This window comes from Nicotiana tomentosiformis, unplaced genomic scaffold, assembly GCF_000390325.3.
Source record: "Nicotiana tomentosiformis unplaced genomic scaffold, ASM39032v3 Un00241, whole genome shotgun sequence".
In the NCBI taxonomy this organism is placed as follows: domain Eukaryota; kingdom Viridiplantae; phylum Streptophyta; class Magnoliopsida; order Solanales; family Solanaceae; genus Nicotiana; species Nicotiana tomentosiformis.
The window spans coordinates 22007-45466 of NW_027174800.1; the positions used below are offsets into that span (position 1 = coordinate 22007).

Sequence of the window (23460 nt, forward strand, 5' to 3'; positions counted from 1 at the left end):
CGACGGTAATACCCCACCAAACCAAGGAAACTCCGGATCTCTATAGCTGAGGACGGTCTGGGCCAACTCTGCATGGCTTCCACCTTTTTCGGATCCACCTTGATCCCCTCACTCGACACAATATGACCCAAAAATGCCACGGAGTCTAACAAGAATTCATATTTTGAGAACTTTGCATACAACTTCTTTTCTCTCAAAGTCTAAAGCACTGTCCTCAGGTGCTGCTCATGATCCTCCCGAGTCCGCGAATACAATAGAATGTCATCAATGAATACGATGATGAAAGAATCAATATAGGGCCGAAACATACTGTGCATCAAGTGCATAAAGGCTATTGGGGCATTGGTCAGCCCAAAAGACACAACAAGAAACTCATAGTGACCATATCAGGTCCTGAAAGCAGTCTTCGGGATATCTGGCTCCCGAATCTTGAACTGATGATAACCTGATCGCAAGTCAATCTTGGAAAACACTTTGGCACCCTGTAGCTGATCAAATAGGTCATTAATACGAGGAAAGGGATACATGTTCTTCACTGTGACTTTGTTCAACTGGCGATAATCAATACACATACGTATAGAACCATCATTTTTCTTCACAAACAAGACAGGAGCACCCCAATGTGACACACTAGGCCGAATGAAGCCCTTATCAAGAAACTTCTCCAACTGCTCCTTCAACTCCTTAAACTCAGGAGGAGCCATACGGTATGGAGGAATAGAGATGGGCTGAGTGTCCGGCAATAAATCAATGCCGAAATCAATATCTCTGTAGGGCGGCATGCCCGGAAGAGCAGCTGGGAACACATCTGGATACTCCCTCACTACTAGAACTGACTCAACTGTAGGGGTATCAATACTGACATCTCTCACATAAGCTAGATACGTGTCACACCCCTTCTCAACCATTCGTTGAGCTTTAAGAAATTAAATAACTCAACTGGGAGTATACTCTAAGGTACCTCTCCACTCTAATCGCGGTAAGCCTGGCATAACCAGCGTCACAGTCTTAGCATAACAATCAAAAATAGCATAATGGGGCGACAACCAGTCCATGCCTAAGATAACATCAAAATCTACCATGCTGAGTAATAATAAGTCAAATCTGGTCTCAAAACTACTAAGAGCAATCAAACACGACCGATACACGCGGTCCACAATAAAAGAATCTCTCATAGAAGTAGACACATAAACAGGGGAACTCAAAGAATCCCGAGATACGCCCAAATATGGGGCAAAATAAGAGGACACATATGAATACGTAGAGACTGGGTCAAATAATACCGACGCATCTCTATGACAGACTGGAACAATACATGTAATGACAAAGTCGGAAGCAATTGCCTCTGTACGAGCTGGAAGAGCATAATACTTGGCCTGGCCTCCCCCTCTAGGGCGACCTCGACCTCTCCGACCTCCACCTCGAGCTGGCTGAGAAGGTGGGGCGGTAGCCGGTGCTGAAATCATAGCCTGAGGACCCAGTGGAGCACATGGTGGCTGAGAAGTCTGTGGAGTTGCAACCCTTCTAAGTCTGGGGCAATCCCTCACAATATGGCGGGTGTCGTCACACTCAAAACAACCCCTCAGAGGGTGTGACTGCTGTGACTAACTCGGGTCAGGTCTGCTGGACTGGCCGCTAAAGGTACCCCGAGCAGGAGGCACACTAGATACTGGCGGTGCATAATAAGGCTCCTGGGGCCTAGAATGGGCTGGAACACCACTGGCGGCTAGAAGAGCTAAATGAACGGGGCGACCCACACAACACCTACCATGGCGGGCTTCTGGGGCACGAGCTCTAGAATAAGAACCAGTCTCTCGAGACCTCTTGGCCTCTCTCTCCTCTTGGTCTCGGGCAAGCATGACCTCCAACCTCTTAGCAATACTCACAACCTGTTGGTAAGGAATATCCATCTCCAGCTCCCTGACCATACTAATCCTGATACTGGGGTGGAGTTCCTCAATAAATCGTCGAACCCTCTATCGAACTGTGGCAACCAAGGTCGGTGCATGTCGGGCCAAATCACTGAAGCGGACTACATACTCTAACACAGTCATAGAACCCTGGCATAACAGCTCAAACTTCACGCGTCATGAATCTTTGAGGCTCTAAGGGACATACTCTCTCAAAAACATGTCTGAGAACTGAGTCCATGTAAGTGAAGCTGCCTCATCCGGACCACTCAACTCATAAGCATGCCACCATTGATAGGCTGCTTCTCTAAGCCAGAAAGTGGTAAAAGAAACCCCACTCGTCTCTGCTATGCCCATAGTACGGAGAATACGATGACACTCCTCCAGAAAACCCTGAGCATCATCTGTAGCCAATCCGCTGAAAGTAGGTGGGTGGTACTTCTGGTACCTCTTAAGTCAGAGCCGTTCTGCCTCAGAAGTGGTTGTCCTAGTCTCATGCTAAACCAGGGCTACCGGCGGCATAGGAATGAACTCTGGAGCCTGATCAACCTGGACCCTCTGCTCAAGAGTATGGGTTGCGGGAGTCTGTGCCCCTCCCCCATCCTGAGATATGGCGGGAGCTAACGGAATCAATCCAGCCTGAGTTAAGGTGCTGAACATGCTCATGAACTGGGCTAGAGTCTCTTGGAAAACCGGTGGAGCAATAGGAACCTCCGGCGCATGCCCTCCAGCTGGAACTGCTAGGGCCTACTCTGTCGCAGCTCGCGCGGGTGCTCTGGCTACACCGCGTGGCCGTACTCTACCCCAGCCCCGGCCTCTGGCGGCTCTAGTAGGGGGTGCGGGTTCCTGGTTGTCAGATCCTCCGGTACGGGTCCTCACCATCTTTGAGAAAGAATAGAATAGAGAATTTTTAGAATTTGATGCCAATAACTCGCACGACAAGGAAATCAAAGAAGTATGTTTGTTCCTAACATTTCCATAGCCTCCCGAATATAAGTACAGACGTCTCCATACTGATCCGCGAGACTTTAATAAACCGGCTTGTGACTCACGACTCCTATGAACCTAGAGCTCTGATACCAACTTGTCACAACCCAATTTCTCCCTCTGTGAACCATCGTGACGGCACCTAGTCTCTACGACTAGGTAAGCCTAACACTTTTGCGGAAGTAAAACTAAAGCATGATTAGTAACTACTAACCATAACAAATATCCAATAAGCAACTTAATACCACTCGGCATACACAATTAACACCTCTGAAAATATACAAAATAATTTTCCAAAACCCGAAATACCATAAGTCACAAGCTACTAAGAAGTCTTAACCGTTCTATACATCATTTCTACAGAAATAAGGAAAAATGAACATAGGGGGATAGAGGGGGACTCCGAGGATCTGTGGGCTCGAGCAGATGTACCTTGAAGTCTCCAATAAGCAGCAGCGACTGCAACTAGTGATGAGGCTGGTAAGATGAACATGGATCTGGACACGAAAATATGTGCAGGAAAGGGCGTGAGTACACCACAACGGTACCCAGTAAGTGCCAAGCCTAACCTCGATCGAGTAGGGACGAGATCAGATCAGGGCCCTACTGTTATAAATATAATGAAATAAGATAATGAATTATCGCAGTAAAATAAATACGAAAATCTAACAGGAATAGAATCAATGAAAGACAACAGCTCAGAACACAGTGATAATAATAGGGGATCTCCCGAGATACCGTCTCGTAGTCCCAAATGTAAATGTGTAGGGGGATCTCCCGGAATACCGTTCTGTAGCCCCAAAATAAATATGCAAAATAGAAGGATCTCTCGGAATACCGTTTCGTAGTCCCAAAGTAAATATGCAGTACAAAGGGATCTCCCGGAATACCGTTTCGTTGTCCCAAAGTAAATATGCAGCGCAACCAACTGAAATAACAATTACAGCAAGAAATCCTACAGTTTAGACTAAGTTCAAGTCAAGGAAAGCAGGTAATTTCACTGAACATGCTGCACAGAGTTCAAATAGGCAGTTAAACAAGTAGGCATGCTATTCTAGTCTAAACAAGATAGTTACATATGCTAGTGTATTTCGAATAAGGAGAAAACAAGTTATGACTTAGTGAAAAATGGAGTTTTACAACAAATATCCCGTGTATGTACTCCTCACCTCACGTACACGGCGCTCACATATCAAACAGTACCAAATCCTAAGCTCAAATCAATCTGTTACAATGTTCTTTCCACGAATATGCGATTACAAATGGCTCAAATCTAGCCAAAACCAATTACATAACATAAATATAGCTACAAGAAACTAATCTAGCTAACGAAATCAAAGCTAAGGCAAGAAATTAGAAAAACGCCCAAAAAGCCTCCTCAGGCCCTTGTCTTGGAATGGGGTAAAAGTCACAAATTATGAACATCCATTCACTCACGAGTCTAACCATACCAAATTCATTCAAATCCGATACCAAAATCTCGATCAAAATCCCAAAATTCGGCCTAAGAACTTTTCTCAATTTTTCCCCTATTTCCACCCCAAATCCGAAATTAAATGATGAAATCAAGCATAGATTAGTGGGATTTAATCATAAAGGAGTTAGGAATCATTACCCAATAACTTCCTCCGAAAATCTCTCCAAATTTCTCCTTCTACCGAGCTCTCAATCAAATTTTGTGATATGAACTTAAACCCTCGTTTTTGAACTTTAAATTCTGCCTAGTGGTTCCTGAATCGCGATCGCGGAAAAGGCCTCGCGATCGCGAAGAACTACTTCGCTCCCTCAGAAATTTACTCTACGCGAACGCGATGCACTAGCTGCTTACACTTACGCGATCGCCATTGTCCTCACGCGACTGTGAAGAGTAACACTCAAACTCCACTTCTGCCTCGCTTCTTCTTCGCGAATGCGGCCTAGCCCACGCGTTCGCGGTGCACTGCCTGATAACCTTACGTGATCATGTCTTCATCTTCGCGAACGTGAAGAGAAATTTTAGCTGACCTCTCAGATGACCTACGCGATCGCGAGATCTCCCTCGCGAACACGATGAAGAAAAATGTCTGCAATAACACCAGAAAATTTGTCAACTCCCTATATCCAAAAATGACTCGTTGAGCATCTGAAACACGCTCGAGGCCCCCGGGACCTCAACCAAACATACCAACCAATCCTAAAATACCATACGAACTTAGTCGAGCCTTCAAATCACGTCGAACAACATCAAAAACAAGAATTATGCACGGATTCAAGCCTAATGAACTTTGAAATTTCTAAATTCTACAAACGACGTCGAAACATATCAAATCTCATTTGAATGACCTCAAATTTTGCACACAAGTCATATTCAACACTACGGACCTACTCCAACTTTCGGAATCAAAATCCGACCCCGATATCAAAATTTTCACTACCGGTCCAAATCTCCAAAAATTTGACTTTCGCTATTTCAAGTCTAAATAAGCTACGGACCTCCAAAACACAATCCGGACACGCTCCTAACTCCAAACTCACCCAACGGAGCTAACGAAATCGACGAAAACTCCATTCCGGAGTCGTCTTCATACAGTTCCGACTACGATCAAAATCCTAAGACTTAAGCTTTCGTTTAGGGACTAAGTATCCCAAATCACTCCAAAAACCAAAACGAAACCTCCCGGCAAGTTACAATAGCAGAAATAGATATGGGAGATGCAGTTAATAGGGGATCATGGCTATAAGTCTTAAAATGACTGGCCGGGTCGTTACAGTATTTAGTGAAGGTTAGACTTGATTTTGACTGTATTTAAGTTGTATTCTGTTGTAATATTTTTTTTATTTGAATGTTGTATGAAAGTTGAAAAATAGTCGTATAATGTATGAAAATTATATTTAAGTTATAAATACGATCTTTTTACATAAAGTTGTTTATATGTATCAAAAATATTTTAAGAGAGGAGGGTTTGACTGGAATTTCATAGAGGAAGAAGAACACACCACTTACAAAATATATACAAATCATATAAAATTAGTATGAAAATTGTATTTAAGTTGTATGATGTTGTAGTTGTATTTAACCGAATAAAAATAATGTATGAAAGTTGTAGATAAGTTATAAATAAGTTGTATACTATATAATTAGTTGTATGAAATTTATTGTTACTATGTATATTGTTGTATATATTCAAATTTGCATTAAATTTGTATAAATCTTATTTTTAATTTGTATGTTGATGTAGCATACATTATTCTTTTCTCAGTTGATTTATTAAGGAAAGAAAAGTAGAGAATGAATTTCAAATCGACTCATGTGTACTGATTTATATTTGTTTGAACGGAAAAACTTGAATATTAATGGGAACTGAATGATTTGGATGGAGAAATTTCGAGTTTTACATTAAAAGCGTCATCGTCGCACTTCGGAGAAACTGGGTTTTATGTGAGATTTGAATTTTGTGTGAGAAATTAACTGAGTAGCATAGATTCTTGTTGAAAATACTAATACAAAGTTGATTCCGAAGTTTGGAGGCGATAGGATTTAATTTTGCTTAAAGGTAAATTTTCGCCTTTGTGGTATTGAATTTAATTTGAAATCTGCTAAAACTTCGAATCTGCTCAATTATGCTTTAAGTTGTATGATATTATATTTAAGTTATATGATGTTGTAGTTTCAAGATCGGCAGCCTAAGTTTACTTCTCCTAATAAAATTGGACCAAAGAAAAAAAAAGTTGGGCATGAATTACATTACAAATTCCAGTTACAACAAGGAAGCTGTTAAAATTTTGAATTCTTATGAGATCAAGTTGGGTGGAGATGAACTAGCAAAGCTATAAAGACAACTAGTGAGGAAGACTTGGTTGTTATGTCACTCAATATTATTCCAAGTAAAGTTAGAGAGTAGACTTATTGTTTTTGAAGTTAGTACGTGGAGTTTTCCTTTGCATCTAAATCTCCATTTTAGTTTTTTTTATAGCTAATTACGAGCAGGAGGAGATCGGGGTTGCCAATGATAAGGAGATGTAACTGAGTAGGTAGCAGAGAATATGGAAAGAGAAGAGGAGAGAAAATAGAAAAAAGATGTAACTAAATCCCCTAATTCAAGGCACTAATAATAGTTTACATATAATTTATAAGTAATCCTTGTTTAGGATGAGTAATATACAAAATTAGGATAATTTTGGATAAATAATTTTTAAATATTGTATAGGAAGAAAAAAAAAATCCCTACGTAGAATGGACAAGGTCCATGACCAGTCTCAAGTACAGGCCCAACTTATTTCCACAAAGACTTGATCCATTACACATATTTTAACTTGCCCTTTATTTCATGTTCATTGTATTTGTAAACATATATAGTGACATATTGTATAAATGTTTCCGGGCAAATCATTCTTTCTCTTTAGAAATGAAATAATAAGGTGCATTACTAACGGATAATGTCAGGATTGCTGAAAAATGAGTGGAAATGGTATTTGGGCCAACTTTAATACATAACACTACATCAGTCTAACTAATTTGAATCTAGTAAATTTTACCTCATATAGCAAAGGTATACGCACTATTTATTATAAACCAAAATTATTTTAAAATATTATTTTTATAGCTACCTTTTATATTTTATAGCAAAATAAGTATTTATGGTATATACTACTATTGATACATGAAATACGCTATTTATATTTTTCCTCGCTCTTTCTTTCAATTAACACACGATTCTCTCTCAGAATTTTTCTTCTTTCTCTCTCTCTTTCTTCTCTCTCTCTCTTTCTTCTCTCTCTTTCTTTGAGAAAAATAGGCTGAATCATAGATACATGAAAGAGAAATAAATCATGAAAGAAAGCCTAAAAATTTCAAAATTATAAACATGAAAGTAAACCTATAATCAAAAAAAGGAAGCGGAGATACCTTGGGCGACGGAGAGATTGAAGAGAAAGAGGGATTCTTAGCGCGGTAAGTAAGAGAGAAAAGAGGAATAAGCGGTCCGAATTGGAAGCGTTGTAAATTGTAATGGAAGAGGTAGTGAAGCGATACAATGAGTCTTGGCCGGAAAACGCCATCTCCGACGAACTTTCTTGTCTTCTTTGCTATTTAGTCACATACAATGATACAAATATATTGTATTCGGTACAAATTCACTCAAAGACATTGTATTTTTATGTGTATATATATATATATATATATATATATATATATATATATTGCATGTGTTTATGTATTTCGAAGGTCTGCATCTTTTTAATACAGTTGAATACACTTGTATTCATACATACTGTACATACAGTATGTATGAATACATGATATAAACATTGAAATATACTGAATACAAACATTAAAATAGAACAGAATATGAACACTGAATACATTTAATTTTAAAATACAGTGAAATATAGTAAAATACACTAAATACAATAGAAATACAGTGAATACAACCAATAAAATATACTGAATACAACAGTGATAACATGTATTAGAAATAACTAAAATATTGTTAATACAAATACATTTGAATACACTGAATATAAAATAGCGAATACAGTAAATACAAACATTGAATCTAATGAATGCAACAGTAAAAAATAATATTAAAACACGCTAAATATAAAAGTTATATACAACTGAAAAATCATTCTAATTAATTATGTTGATAATGAGGTATGTTAAAATTAAAATTGTTGAGTTATATTAGGAGTGTATCACGCTAATTGATATTATTTCCGTTTTTAGACAGCTGGACATACTTATTTTTAAGGTGATTGCTGTTACTGTATTCATGAATATATGACGCGAATACATGTGAATACATGTATGTACAATTGGATTGCCCTGATTTTAGGTGCTTTTTGATGCTGTATTCATGAATACAGCAACGCGAATACATGTGAATACATGCGCGTACAACTGGATTACCCTGATTTTAGGCGCTTTTTGCGAATACAGCAGCGCGAATACATGTGAATACATGCGCGTACAGCTGGACTGCCATGATTTTAGGCATTTTTTGTTGTTGTATTCATGAATACATGACACGAATACATGTAAATACATGCGCGTACAGCTAGACTGTCCTAATTTTTAGGCATTTTTTGTTATTGTATTTATGAATACAATATCGCGAATACAGCGAATACACTACCGTAACAATTGAATAGTAGCTATAGGAAGTAATTATGTATATAGTAACTATAGGAAGTTAATAACCACTAAACACTAGTGGTTTCTGAAAATTGATGCTTTTTTTTTTTTTGGCATAAAGGAGCACGTCCAAGTCGACAGTGGGAAATTCAAGGGTTATGTTCGAGAACCAGATCTATACAGACTAGTAGATACTACTTGGTCCAACTGATGGATGGCTGTCCCGACAAATCATTTCAGCTTGCTGCAGTATGTCTTGGAACTTTTCCTTGCTGTTTTACTATTCTTTCACTTTGAAATTATTGCGTCCCGTCGTCTATGAGTTCCTGTTTGAAACGGCTTTTACTTGTCACTAGAAAAAGAAAAAAAAAAGCATATATTGAAGTTTGGTATTGTAGTTGTGGCGTAAGCTTTCATCCATTTTCTAATAATCATTAAGATGTCACTCATAACCAAACTCATTTAAGATGTCACTCATGACTTGTTTGTTTGGTTTTGGTACCCCTATTTTCCCCCCCAACGGGTCCCACAAACCGGCATTTTTTTACTTGTTCTGATGAGCAAATTAGTCTATTACCAATTCACCTCAAAGCCTTTCTTTCCCTGAGATAGATAAGGATACTATTAAGATCAAATCTTGCACTATTAAGCTCATCGAATATACTACTATCAAAGATGATGCTTAAGATGTTTATTTCCTGGAATTGGACAAGTCGTCAAGGTATTCATCAACGGCTTTCTATTTTGGTTGCAGCAGCTTTGCTACTTTTAGTTGTAGGAGTACTCTGCAGCAGATTTGAGTACAGTATGACGAATATTCCAGATCAAACTAGTACTATTGTAATTGATGATACGTCAATACAGAGAATCCATCCGTCAAAAGGGCCTGGTGACCCTCCGATCCTCGCTTATTGGATTTTTGGTTTTAGAGGGGAAAGTAAACGAATGTTGAGACTGTTAAAAGCAGTGTATCACCCAAGAAACCAGTACCTTTTACACCTTCTCGATGGGGAAGACGAAGAGAGGATGGAATTAGCCCTTTCTGTTGAATCTGAACGTGTGTTTCGGGCTTTTGGAAATGTGAACGTCGTCGGTAAAAGTTATGCAGTGAACTATCACAATATGGAATCGGGCGCCTCTGCTCTCGCTGCCATGCTTCACGCCGCCGCCTTGCTCCTTCGAATTAGTCCATTATGGGATTGGTTTTTCACCTTAAGCTCTTCCGACTACCCACTTTTTACTCAAGACGGTAATTTTCATGATTACCAATGGCCTACTAGTACTAGACTACTGTTACAGTACTCAATTTTCCTTATATTTTGGCTGCTATTATTTGATGATGTTATAAATTGGGCAACGCTTTACCATTAATTGCAGATATCTTGTTTGCTTTTACTTCCTTGCCAAGGGATATCAATTTCGTTGGCTTCACCAATTGGACTACTGACCAGAAGGGGTAAGGGTGTCACGACCATTAATGTTTCTAGATAAATACAAATCTACGTGTAATTGGCGGGGTGTTGCAGTTTATATTTTATATGGTGTGCAAATTATTTAGATATCTTTGTTTATATTATCATTGCATATACCTTAAAATCCCGCACTTAATCTACATTCCGACTAATTAAGGATGTGATTGTTAACGTTTTCCCAAAAATGCTATGTTATTGCAGGCAGCATAATTTCAATCGGATTGTTGTTGACCCCAGCCTATACTCAAAACGGGCTACTAACCTTCACTATGCTGTAGAGACTAGAGAACTACCAACAACTTTTGATATATTTGGAGGTTGGCTCCCTTTGCTTCTTATATCCTGTTTCTTGTTAAATTTGAATGGGTGAATGACTTTAATTTCAATTTCTAGGTTCCCCTTGGATGGCATTGAGCAGAGCCCTTATGGAACACTGCATCAAAGGTTGGGACAACTTTCCCCGGAAATTACTAATGTACTACGCCAATGTTGTCTCTCCTCTCGAATCCTACTTTCAGACTGTGCTATGCAATTCCCCAGAATTTAGAAATACCATAGTAAACCAGGATCTCAGGTGCTCCGTTCCTATAAATGTCTCAAACTACGACAATCTTGTGCACAAAGTGGGGGCAATATTTGCTAGGCCATTTAAAGAAGGTGATCCTACTTTAGACGAGCTCGACAGGTATATCTTAAATCGCTCGCAGCAGGGGGTGGTGCCCGGGAAATGGTGCAACAATATAGGAAACTATTCTTCTTGTTCTAATTCTACTAATTGGGATGACATTGATTCATTGGACCCTGGATTTTATGGCCAAAAGCTTCAAAATATTCTGTCCAATTTTACTGCTGGAAACCGTCATATGGTAGTCAATCATTGTCACGGCAGTTCACATTAATGTACTCCATATTCTTCATTCCTCTATTTTTTTTTATTTTTTTTAATGATGAATAATTTTCAAATCTTTGAAATCCTAGTACTGTATGTTTCGACTATTAAACCTTAGATTATTTTACCGTAAGCCCTGTAAATTTTGTAAATACCAAACATTTCTTGTTGCTTTCTATAGATATTCATTGATCATATATGATGATATCTTGTTTCCTTTTCCTTTTGGTATTATTCAAAATTTAATGTACCTTTTGAATATATAAGATTCTTGTTGATTTGTGAAATAGAACATAACTGTATAAATTTTAAAATGTACTATCTGTATAATGTAAAAAGACATTTTGTTTTGGTTAACTTTCGAAATTATCTAGTCTAGTCATTAAAAGACACATTTCTTTGAATATGTCAAACTATTTTCTCCATCAGACGTGTCATTATCAACATTTAATCACCTACGAATCACTACATAAAATGTTTATATGATAGGTGATTGTTTTTCAACTAAATATTCATAGTGCTTTTTACATGGTAGGTCTCTTATTTAAGACTATTTATATAAATAACATCACTTGTGGTTTATTTTAATAATGAAAGATTTTTTTACTATTTTGGCAGATTTAGAAAATAAATAGATCCCACTAAATTAGGGATTTATTTTATTCCCTTCTTCCTTATTAAATGTTTTTCTCTCATCTATATGGTAATGAAAATATATTCAACTTTTTTGGGGTTTAAATTTTTTCTAATTGTTTGGACATTTAGATCTATAATTATGTATGAAGTAATGTAATTTAAATTCAGTAAATATTTATAAAACGTACATTGTATAACCATATTTTTTTAATTTAATAATTTTATATTCTATTACATTTGAATATAACAGTTACAGATTCTTCGTATATTTCTAGAATAAATTTAAAGATTTATGTTATTTGTTTAGTATAAATTTGTCATAATAAATTTTAAAATCCTTATACCATGATTTTCTCTTCCTTTTCACTATTTTCTCTCCCTTCCACAAAATTCAATCACTAAATAAAATGAAAGGCTTTAAACGTGAAGCATTCATGAGTCATTTTTATACTTTATATATTATAGTAATATTATATAATATTTAAACAACTACAATGTGCTCTAAATATATAATATTTATACAATAAATATGTGGTATATTTTATATTATAAAATTTAATATTCCAAATATACATCGTATATATTTATCATGTTGAGAAAAAGAATTATATACTATGTATATCCAAATAAAACAATATTTTATACTAATAATATTTAATTTATACTTCATAATATAATTATTAAATAAATATTGATGTATTATACAAATTATATAATATGTGTAATAGATAAATATTATAAATATCACTTATTCATCCAAGTATGCACTATTATACAAGCATTCACATTTATCAATAAAATATAGTTATATCACCAAATAAAACATTACCATAATTGAAATAGAGAGAAAGTACCAATAAAATCATAATTAATGACAATTTCATTAATAGATGGAAACTGAAACCATTTGGTTTTATATTTAAGGAAATGAACACTTTAGATGTGTGATTGTAGGTAAGGGTTTAAAACTTTTTGCTAAGAATATAATTATTTAGTTGTTTTGTATGTAAAATACCTATTGTTGTTACTTTTGTGGAAATTTTTCTTAAATTTTGTCTATTTATGTTTTTTGCTCTTGAAAATAGCTGCGAAGTATTTAAATTTGTTAGACCACCGAGACTGTGGCGTAATAGTCATGTCCTGTTGTTGATCTTAGTCATACAAAAAAAAGGAGTTTTTAATTTGTTGAAGTAAAATATCATCTGGCCAACAGATCTGTCAAGGATTTAATTATTTAAGTTAATTTTAAGTTCCTGGGCGGTCAATTTATGAATATTTTTTATGGGGGAGAGTTGACACTTGGAAGAATTTCGTGTATAATATTGCTCTAGTAAGATTATTGACCAACTGCTACATGTGGTAAACGGAGCAATATTTGCTTAATCAATTAGAATAAAATAAATTAACGTTTGGTCATACATTCCCAAAATTGTTCTGAAAAATCTGATTTGGGTGAAGTTTGGTTTGAAGATGAAAATGTGTTTGGACATAGTTTTCAAAATATATTTTCTAAATTTATTTTGGAAAAACATGAAACATGATTTATACCCACAAGTTCTAAAAACTATCATAAATACCCAACAGTACCATTATCAATAACATTCATTATATTATCGCAAACCATAGTCCTGAACATAAAAAAACTTGATACAAAATTATCATTTTTATAATGAACTACATGATACACTATCAAGTGACCGAGAAGATGAAACAACATTTTTACAAAATAATAAATGGTGAGCTCTTTTATAAAATACAAAAGTTTGGGACAATTTTTAAAAATATAATAGTGATATTTTGGCCCAAAACCAGCTATCGAGCTAATTTTGAGATTTGAAATTTTACCAAAATCTATGGCCAAACATATGTTTGCTAAATAAAATTTAAATTTATTTTGATAAAATTATGGCGAAACTGTAGCTCAGAGTAGTTGTACTGCCGTTACGTATATGCAGTGGAATAGAGGAGCAGAAAGAGTGGGAAAGGTCGAAGCCAACCGAAATACTGAATTAATTAGGACGGAGGTGCTAGAAATCTATAATGATGTACTTGGAGGTTTTCGTTTTCAAATAAATTAGCAAAACCATTTATGGTCACGAGACTTTTTGCCAAGTGTAGGGAAAGTAACTTTAATTAGTCAGAAAAGAAAGAGATGGTAAAATGAGGAGAAGAAAAAAAGGAGAAAAAAGAGGAGAGTTAATAAACGTAAATGAAAATGGACGGCTATTCAAAGAATGTACTGTCATGTCTAATAGCTTGTTTGCCGAGTTTTTCCATTTCTATAAACTTTTTTTTTTTCAAAGTTGAAGTGTTGGCCAAATTTTTTGAAGAAAGAAGTGCTTTTGAGGAGAAGCAGAAACAATTTTAGAGAAGCAGAAGCAGTTTTAGAGAATCATAAAAAAAATAGTTTCTCTCCAAAATCATTTTTTTTTAAAAGCACTTTTGAGAAAAATATACTTAGAAATAATTTTTAAAAGTTTGGTCATACACTACTTGCTATTTAAAAATATTTTTCAAATTAATTAGCCAATTTTTGAAAAAAATACTTGTGAAAAAAAAAAACTAATTTTTGTAGCTTGGCTAATAAGCTATAAGACCACGAGGGAATATGTCTTCCCTTTCTAATGACTCGCTAGAAAGAATCTTAAAATGTCACACTATCTAACAGAAATATAAAATATAAAAAAGTTACTCTTAAACCAGTTTTTAGGAGAACAAAAAAAAAAGAAAAAAAAGGAGAATATTCGGGATCAAGGAGAACTTTCATCCCACCCCTCCTCCAACAACACTTGACGTCGTTGCTTGCTAGCTTTTATGAATCTTTGAAGCTTTACTTAAGTGGCCAAAATTAGCTTAGCCAGTACTCCCGAGATCGGCTCCACACTCTTCACGGATTGCCACGTCGAATCAGTCAATTTCAAATCGAACCAAAGACTCGCCGCAATGCACACTCGCAACGGCCAACCCCTCAAGCGGACCAGACAAACGGCCAAAGCATCATGCGCCGTATGTACTGCACTTTCCTCACCGTACAACCCAAGCTTATTACACCAATGTAGGAACACATCTTCCGTCCTCGAGTCTAATCTAGTAACAACTCCACTTTTCAAAATTTGAACCGCCTTTGACTAGGCTTAGTAGATGAAGTGACTTCGCCGGAAGAGACGTTGACGGCGGCCGATGAATCCCAAAAGCTTCCAATATGACGGCGGCGATCGAAGTAGTCTACTCTCTTTTGACTCGTAGAGCACTGCATATGTGTGCAAGCAGAGGACGAGGAACAAAGAGAATGAGCCGGTTTTGGGGAGCAAGAGCAGGAGGAATTTGCAGTAAGAGAGTTGCATTTAGGGCAGAGGATAATACGGATATGGCGAGCAACGAGGAAGTTAGCGCTATGGACCTTAGTATCGCATGCGTAACATAGAAAAGCAGAATCAGAGGTACAAAAGAAAATGGTGTGGGCATTACATAATTCACAAAGCTTAGTATTATTAGGTGCAACTTATTTTATTTTTTTTATTTTTTATTTTTTGCTAATGAACTTCTTTCATTCTTGTATACACGGAAAATTCGTGTGTGACAATTAGTATGAAGTATTAAAAAGATTGGTGTATAGTTGTGTGCTTTAACGAATATATGGAGAGATGGTAAAAGAAGAAAGGAATTATGGATCAAAATGATGGTACGTAAATGGAATGAAATTTAAGAGTGATTTCTTTGTGAAGAGAAAAGGGAATGGTGGGGATTGAAGAGAGAGAGAGAGAGATAAGGGGATTGCAAGGAGAGTGGAGAATTTGCGGGGTTTTTTGGTTTGTAAAAGATAGAGTAACAAAAATAATCCTATAAATTAAAGAGGAGAAATTAGGGGAAAGCCAAATATTGGGCATTTGTGGACTTCTTAAAAACAAAAGTAGTAGAAATGGCGCGGGATAACCACTTTTTAACATGGTATTTAATTTTTATACAATAACAATAACAACCCAGTAAAATTCCATTAATGGAGTCTGCGGAGGGTAGTGTGTACGCACACCTTACCCCCACCCCGAAGGAGTAGAGAGGCTGTTTCCGAAAGACCGTCGGCTAAAAAAAAAAAGACAAAAATAGCCACTACTCTATTAAAATTAATACGAAAAGACGTTGTTACCCTTTCTTTGTGAGTGCTGTGTAAATATTAAGGATATGGTGTCCTTAACATTTACACTCCATGAAGTTAAGGACGTCATGTCCTTAACTTTAAGACATAAAGTTTATCAATAGAAGGTGCAAATACAAGACACTTTGTCCTTAATATTTACACAACATTCATGAAGTTAAGGATACTATATCCTTAATATTTACACAATACTCATAAAGTTAAGGACATTATGTCCTTAACAATTACAATGCACATATGAAGTTAGGGACACCATGTCCTTAACATTTACACTGCACATATAAAGTTAAGGAGATGAGGTCCTAAAGTTTAACAACAGAAGGTGTTGTGATGACCCAAAATGTCATCTTTAAATTTAATAATTAATTCTATATTCTAAGACCTCAAAAAGTACTATTTATCACTCCTCGACTTGCGTGCGCAATTTGTAAAATTTTATGAAAAGTTTTTATATGAAAAATAGATTAAAATATGAAATAGAGCTTTAAAACTCAACTGAGTTGACTTTGGTCAATATTTTAAGCAAACGGACTCGGATCAGTATTTTGACAATTTCGTAGGTCTGTATCGTGATTTAGGACTTGAGCATATGCCCAGAATCGAATTCCGAGGTCCCTACCCCGAGATATGGAATTTTGATGAAACATTAAAAGTTTAAAAGCTTAATAATTTTTTAGAATTTACTAATATTGGATTTATTGACACCGGGTCCGTATTTTAGTTTCGGAGCCCGGTATAGGTCCACTATAATATTTATGACTTGTCTGCTGAATTTGGTGAGAATCAGAGTTAATTTGACATGATTCGGACGTACGGTTGTAAAAATATAAGTTTTAAAGTTTTATTAAAAATTTCCTTTGATTTGGGCTCTGATTCGCAGTTCTAGGTATTATTTTGGCGATTTGATCGCGCGAACAAGTTCGGATGATGTTTTAGGACTTGGGTGCATGTTTGGTTTGGAGCCCAGAGGGCTCGGGTGAGTTTCGGATAGGCTACGGGATGATTTTGGACTTAGAAAATCTGGTTTTCTGCACACTTCAGGCTTCTGGTGTGTTCTTCTTTACGTTTGCGAAGGTACTCTCGCGAATGCGAAGAGTAAATTGGACTGGCACGTTTTGTGCTTCGCGTTCGCGACACGGAGAATGCGTTCACGAAGGGTTGAGGTGTGAAGCTTTGCGTTCGCGATCGAAGCCTCGCGTTCGCGAAGTACAAGCCAGGCAAGCTTCGCGTTCGAGAGATAGACCTCGCGTTCGTGAAGGGTACAATTAGACAACCCAAATTTGTGTTTCGCGAACGCGAGGCACTGACCGCGTTCGCGAAGGGTAAAAATTTCAGAAACAGAACTTAAATTTTGAAAAATGGGATTCGTCCCATTTTCAACCCTTTTTCATTTTTGAGCTCGGGTAAGGCGATTCTTGAGCGATTTTCACGGAAAAACATTGGGGTAAGTGTTCCTTATCCTATATTGATTATATTTTATGATTCCATACTCATTTATATCATGAATCCGTGAAATTTTGGGAGAAAAATCAGATTTTTATAAAATCTTCCAAAAATAAAAATTTAAGATTTGAAGGTCCATTTGACATCGGAATTGGATAAATTTTGTATGGTTGAACTCGTATCGGAACGTGTGTTCGGATTTCGTAAGTTTTTTCGAGATTTGGGACGTGGATTCCACTGTCAAATATTTAAATGAATTTCGGGTTTTTGTCCGGAAAATTAATAAATTCATATGGAATTAATTCCTATGATGCGTATTGAGTATATCGAATTGTTTGTGAATAGATTTGAAGCTTTTGGAGATAAATTTAAAAGGAAAAGTTGTGGTCGAGTAATTGATTGAAATTTGCAAAGCGAGGTAAGTGTCATGTTTAATCTTGACTTGAGGGAATAGAACTCTTAAACTATTTGTTATATGAAATGCATGCGAACAACGTATAGGCGAGGTGACGAGTGTCTATACGTCGTCAAATTAATTGTTTGCATAATTATTTGAAAATCATAAATTATTTTAAATCATGAATGAATTATTATAATAATTGTATCTCTCCTATTCTTTGTCAAATATTAATTCTTGAATTCCTCTAATAATTGCTACATCTTATTTGAATATGTGTATTAATTGCTACTTGACATTTAGCATATTAAATATTAAACTGCTTATTTTCTTCCTGATTTCCATAATAAATTGCTATTTGTCATTGTTTGTTTCATAATTATTCATAATTATTCTATGCTTGTTGTCTTAAAATTTTATATTAATTGTTGTATTTATTGGGGCAATTTCTTCTATAAGAATTGGTAAATGAATATATTGGAGGAGCGGGTTGCACGCCGCAACATAATTGATTAAAATGAATATATTAGGGGATCGGGTTGCACGCCATAACAGACTATTTAAAAAATTCATATATTGGAGGATCGGGTTGTACGCCGCAACAGACTTATTAAAAAGTCCATATTGGAGGATCGGGTTGCACGCCGCAACAGACTTGTTAAAAGTCTATATTTGGGGATCGGATTGGACGCCGCAACAGACTTATTTAAAAGTCTATATATACTTGGCTAAAGTAAATATATTGGAGGATTGAATATAAATATATTGTGGGATGCGGTTTGCATGCTGCAACGGAAATTGATGGAAATAATAATTAGATATGACTGCTAAGTTGGTTTCAACTATTAAAATAAATCACCCAAATTATTTCTATTATCGTTATTATTATTGTTATTGCGCACAGGTTAATGTAAGTGATCTGCCTTAGCCTCGTCACTACTTCGTCGAGGTTAGGCTCAGCACTTACCAGTACATGGGGTCGGTTGTACTGATACTACACTCTGCACTTCTTGTGCAGATTTCAGAGTTGGTCTCAGCGGCGTACCATAGACTTGCTCGGATTTCAGCTACTCAGAGGAGACTTGAGGTATAACTGCACATCGTCCGCAGTTCTGAAGTCCCCGTCTATCTTATTTTAGCTGTGTATTTACTTTCAGACAGCTTTATTTTATTCAGACCTTTATTTGTATTATTCTAGAAGCTCGTGCACTTGTGATACCAATTCTGGGATGGTATTTAGACACCGCTATTTTTATGGATTATTCACTATATTTCAGACCTTACTTCTGCATTTATTTCTTTGTTATTATTAAATTTAAAAATTATTTTAAAATGGCTAATATTATTCTAACAGTGGCTTGCCTAGCAAGTGAAAAGTTAGGCGCCATCACGGTCCGAAGGTGAAAATTTTGGGTCGTGACAGTTGGTATCAGAGCACCAGGTTACATAGGTCTCACGAGCCACGAGCAAGCTTAGTAGAGTCTGAAGGATCGGTACAGAGACGTCTGTACTTATCTCTCAGAGGCTATGAAGTTTAGGAACAATATCACTTCTTTCATATTCCGTCGTGCAAATTTATTCTATCATCGATGATTGAACCATTCTACTCTTATTCTCTCGCAAATGGTGAGAACACATAATACATCTACCAATGGGCAGGGACCAGAGCCCCCGGTGGCAACTATGGCCAAGGTTAGAGGTCGAGGCCGAGGTCGTGCAAGAGGCTGAGGTAGAGCTCAGTCCAGATCTCAAGCAGTTGCACCTATTGTAGAACCTCAGGTGGACCTTCAGAAGGAGGTTCCAGTTCAGGATGTACCAGTTGGACCAGTTCAGGTCCCGGAAGGATTCATAGCTACTCCAGTGCTTCAAGACGCTCTAGTCCGTTTGGTGAGTCTTATGGAGGGCGTGGCCCAGAATGGTACATTTCCAATGGCACCAGCCGTTTCACAGGCTGGGGGAGGAGCAAAAAATCCTACTACTCCCGCTCTGGAGCAAATGGCTCCCCAGAATCAAGCTCTAGCAGCCTCGCCAGTTGGGGTAGTTTAGCCAGTTGTTGCGGCACAGATCGGTGATAGGCCTGCCATGTCTTTTGAGGCCTTATTGAGACTGGATAAGTTTACTAAGCTCTTTATAGTTCACTTCAGTGGTACACCTTCTGAGGACCCACATGATTATCTTGAACGCTTCCACGAGGTGCTGCAGAACATGGGTATAGTTGAGACCAATGAGGTTGATTTCGTTGTATTTCAGATGACGGGTTTCGCCAAGAGGTGGTGGAGAGATTATACATTGACTAAACCAGTTGGATCGCGTGCACTTATCTGGGAGAAGTTCTCTCAGCTATTTCTGGAGAAGTTCCTTCCTATCACACTGAGAGAGGATTTCCGCAAGAAATTTGAGCGTCTACAGCAGGGCAGTATGACTGTTACTCAGTATGAGTGCCGTTTTGTGGATTTGGCCCGTCATGCTCTCCTTTTACTACCTATTGAGGGAGAGAGAGTGAGGAGTTTTATTGAGGGACTCACTCACCCTATCAGGCTTCAGATGGCCAAGGAGACCGGAAGTGAGATTTCTTTTCAGGAGGCCGCTAATGTCGCGAGGAGGATCAAGATGGTTCTTGCACAGGAGAGAGGGCAGAAGTCTGATAAGAGGCCTCGTCAGTTCGGTGGTTTCAATGGTGCCTCGTCTGGAGGCAGGGGTAATTTTGGTAGGGGTCATCCTCCCAAACCGTTTCATTCAGCATTTCATGTATCTCACGGTGCTTCAGGGAGTCACGGTCCTATTATGCCTCACTATGGGCAGCCGGCATTCAGTGCACATTCAGCTCCTATTAGTACACCACCACTCCAGAGTTACTACAGCGGTTATCCGGCCTATTTGGGTCAGCATCAGCTTCAGCAGCCACGACATCAGGATGGGTGTTATGAGTGTGGGAACATTGGTCACACCAAGAGGTATTGCCCTAGGTAGTCAAGTAACAGATCTCGATAGGATTCTCGTGCCATCATACCGGCACCGGTTGCTTCACCGCCTGCTCAGCCAGCTAGAGGTAGGGGTCAGGCAGCTAGAAGTAGAGGTCAGGCCATTAGAGGTGGAGGTCAGGCCATTAAAAGGTGGAGGTCAGACCATTAGAGGTGGAGGCCAGCCAGTTAGAGGCCATCCCAGGGACGCAGTTCAGAGTGGCGGGGCCCAACCCCGATTTTATGTTTTTCCAGCTAGGCCTGAGGCCAACTCATATGATGCTGTGATCACAGGTATTATTCCTTTTAATGTAAAACTCGAAATTTCTCCATCCAAATCATTCAGTTCCCATCAATATTCAAGTTTTTCCGTTCAAACAAATATGAATCAGTACACATGAGTCGATTTGGAATTCATTCTCTACTTTTCTTTCCTTAATAAATCAACTGAGAAAAGAATAATGTATGCTACATCAACATACAAATTAAAAATAAGATTCATACAAATTTAATGCAAATTTGAATATCTACAACAATATACATAGTAAAAATAAATTTTATACACTAATTATATAGTATACAACTTATTTACAACTTATCTACAACTTTCATACATTATGTTTATCCGGTTAAATACAACTACAACATCATACAACTTAAATACAATTTTCATACCAATTTTATATGATTTATATATATTTTGTAAGTGGTGTGTTCTTCTTACTCTATGAAATTCCACTCAAACCCTCCTCTCTTAAAATAATTTTGATACATATAAATAACTTTATGTAAAAAGATCGTATTTATAACTTAAATACAATTTTCATACAATGATTCATACATTATACGACTATTTTTCAACTTTCATACAACATTCAAATAAAAAAAATATTACAAGAGAATACAACTTAAATACAGCCAAAATTAAGTCTAACCTTCACTAAACACTGTAATGACTCGACCGGTCATTTTTACAGTTATAGCCCCGATCCCCTATTAACTGCTTCTCCCATATCTATTTCTGCTATTGTGACTTGTCGGGAGGTTTCGTTTTGATTTTTGGAGTGATTTGGGACACTTAGTCCCTAAACAAAAGCTTAAGTCTTAGGATTTTGACCGTAGTCGGAACTGTGTGAAGGCAACTCCGGAATGGAATTTTCATCGATTTCGTTAGCTCCGTTGGGTGATTTTGGACTTAGGAGCGTGTCCGGATGGTGTTTTAGAGGTCCGTAGCTTATTTAGACTTGAAATGGCGAAAGTCAAATTTTTGGAGATTTGAATCGGTAGTGAAAATTTTGATATCAGGGTCGGATTTTGATTCCGGAAGTTGGAGTAGGTCCGTAGTGTTGAATATGACTTTGTGTGCAAAAATTGAGGTCATTCGGATGAGATTTGATATGTTTCGATGTCGTTTGTAGAATTTAGAAATTTCAAAGTTCATTAGGCTTGAATCCATGCATAATTAGTGTTTTTGATGTTGTTCGACGTGATTTGAAGGCTTGACTAAGTTCGTATGGTATTTTTGGATTGGTTGGTATGTTTGGTTGAGGTCCCGGGGGCCTCGGGTGTGTTTCAGATGCTCAACGGGTCATTTTTGGACATAGGGAGTTGGCAGATTTTCTGGTGTTATTGCGGACATTTTTCTTCATCGCGTTCGCGAGGGAGATCTCGCGATCGCGTAGGTCATCTAAGAGGTCAGCTAAAATTTCTCTTCGCGTTTGCGAAGATGAAGACGCGATCGCGTAAGGTTATCAGGCAGTGCACCGCGAACGCGGGGCTTAGCCGCGTTCGCGAAGAAGAAGTGAGGCAGAAGTGGAGTTTGAGTGTTACTCTTCGCGATCGCGTGAGGACAATGGCGATCGCGTAGGTGTGAGAAGCTAGTGCATCGCGTTCGCATGAGGTGTTACGCGTTCGCGTAGAGTAAAGTTTTGAGGGAGCGAAGTTGTTCTTCGCGATCGCGAGTCCTTTTCCGTGATCGCGATTAAGGAACCACTAGGCAGAATTTAAAGTTAAAAAATAAGGGTTTAAGTTCATATCACAAAATTTGATTGAGAGCTCGGTAGAAGGAGAAATTTGGAGAGATTTTCGGAGGAAGTTATTGGGTAATGATTCCTAACTCCTTTATGATTAAATCCCACTAATCTATGGTTGATTTCATCATTTAATTTCAGATTTGGGATGGAAATAGGGGAAAATTGAGAAAAGTTCTTAGGCCAAATTTTGGGATTTTGATCGAGATTTTGGTATCAGATTTGAGTGAATTTGGTATGGTTAGACTCGTGAGTGAATAAGTGTTCATAATTTATGACTTTTACCCCATTCCAAGACGTGGGCCCTAGGAGGCTTTTTGGGCCTTTTTCTAATTTCTTGCCTTAGCTTTGATTTCGTTAGCTAGATTAGTTTCTTGTAGCTATATTTATGTTAAGTAATTGGTTTTGTCTAGATTTGAGCCATTCAGAATCGGATATTCGTGCAAAGAGCATTGTGACGGATTGATTTGA

General features: G+C 37.4%; 1 protein-coding gene across 1 annotated transcript; it reads left to right on the forward strand.

Annotated features, from left to right (window-relative positions):
- Positions 1-9445: 9445 nt before the first annotated feature.
- LOC104089522 (beta-glucuronosyltransferase GlcAT14C-like) lies at positions 9446-11592 on the forward strand. The gene is made up of 4 exons (XM_009594450.4): positions 9446-10258; positions 10387-10465; positions 10683-10798; positions 10875-11592. The coding sequence occupies exons 1-4, from the start codon at positions 9685-9687 to the stop codon at positions 11378-11380; spliced, it is 1275 nt and encodes a 424-aa protein (XP_009592745.1). The 5' UTR covers positions 9446-9684; the 3' UTR covers positions 11381-11592.
- Positions 11593-23460: the final 11868 nt, after the last annotated feature.

Bases quoted from the DNA above. Each gene is read 5' to 3' on its own strand.
- LOC104089522 (XM_009594450.4), top strand. From the start codon at position 9,685: ATGATGCTTAAGATGTTTATTTCCTGGAATTGGACAAGTCGTCAAGGT. The intron at 10,259-10,386 runs GTAATTTTCATG...CATTAATTGCAG, and splicing joins CCCACTTTTTACTCAAGACG to ATATCTTGTTTGCTTTTACT. The intron at 10,799-10,874 runs GTTGGCTCCCTT...TTCAATTTCTAG, and splicing joins AACTTTTGATATATTTGGAG to GTTCCCCTTGGATGGCATTG.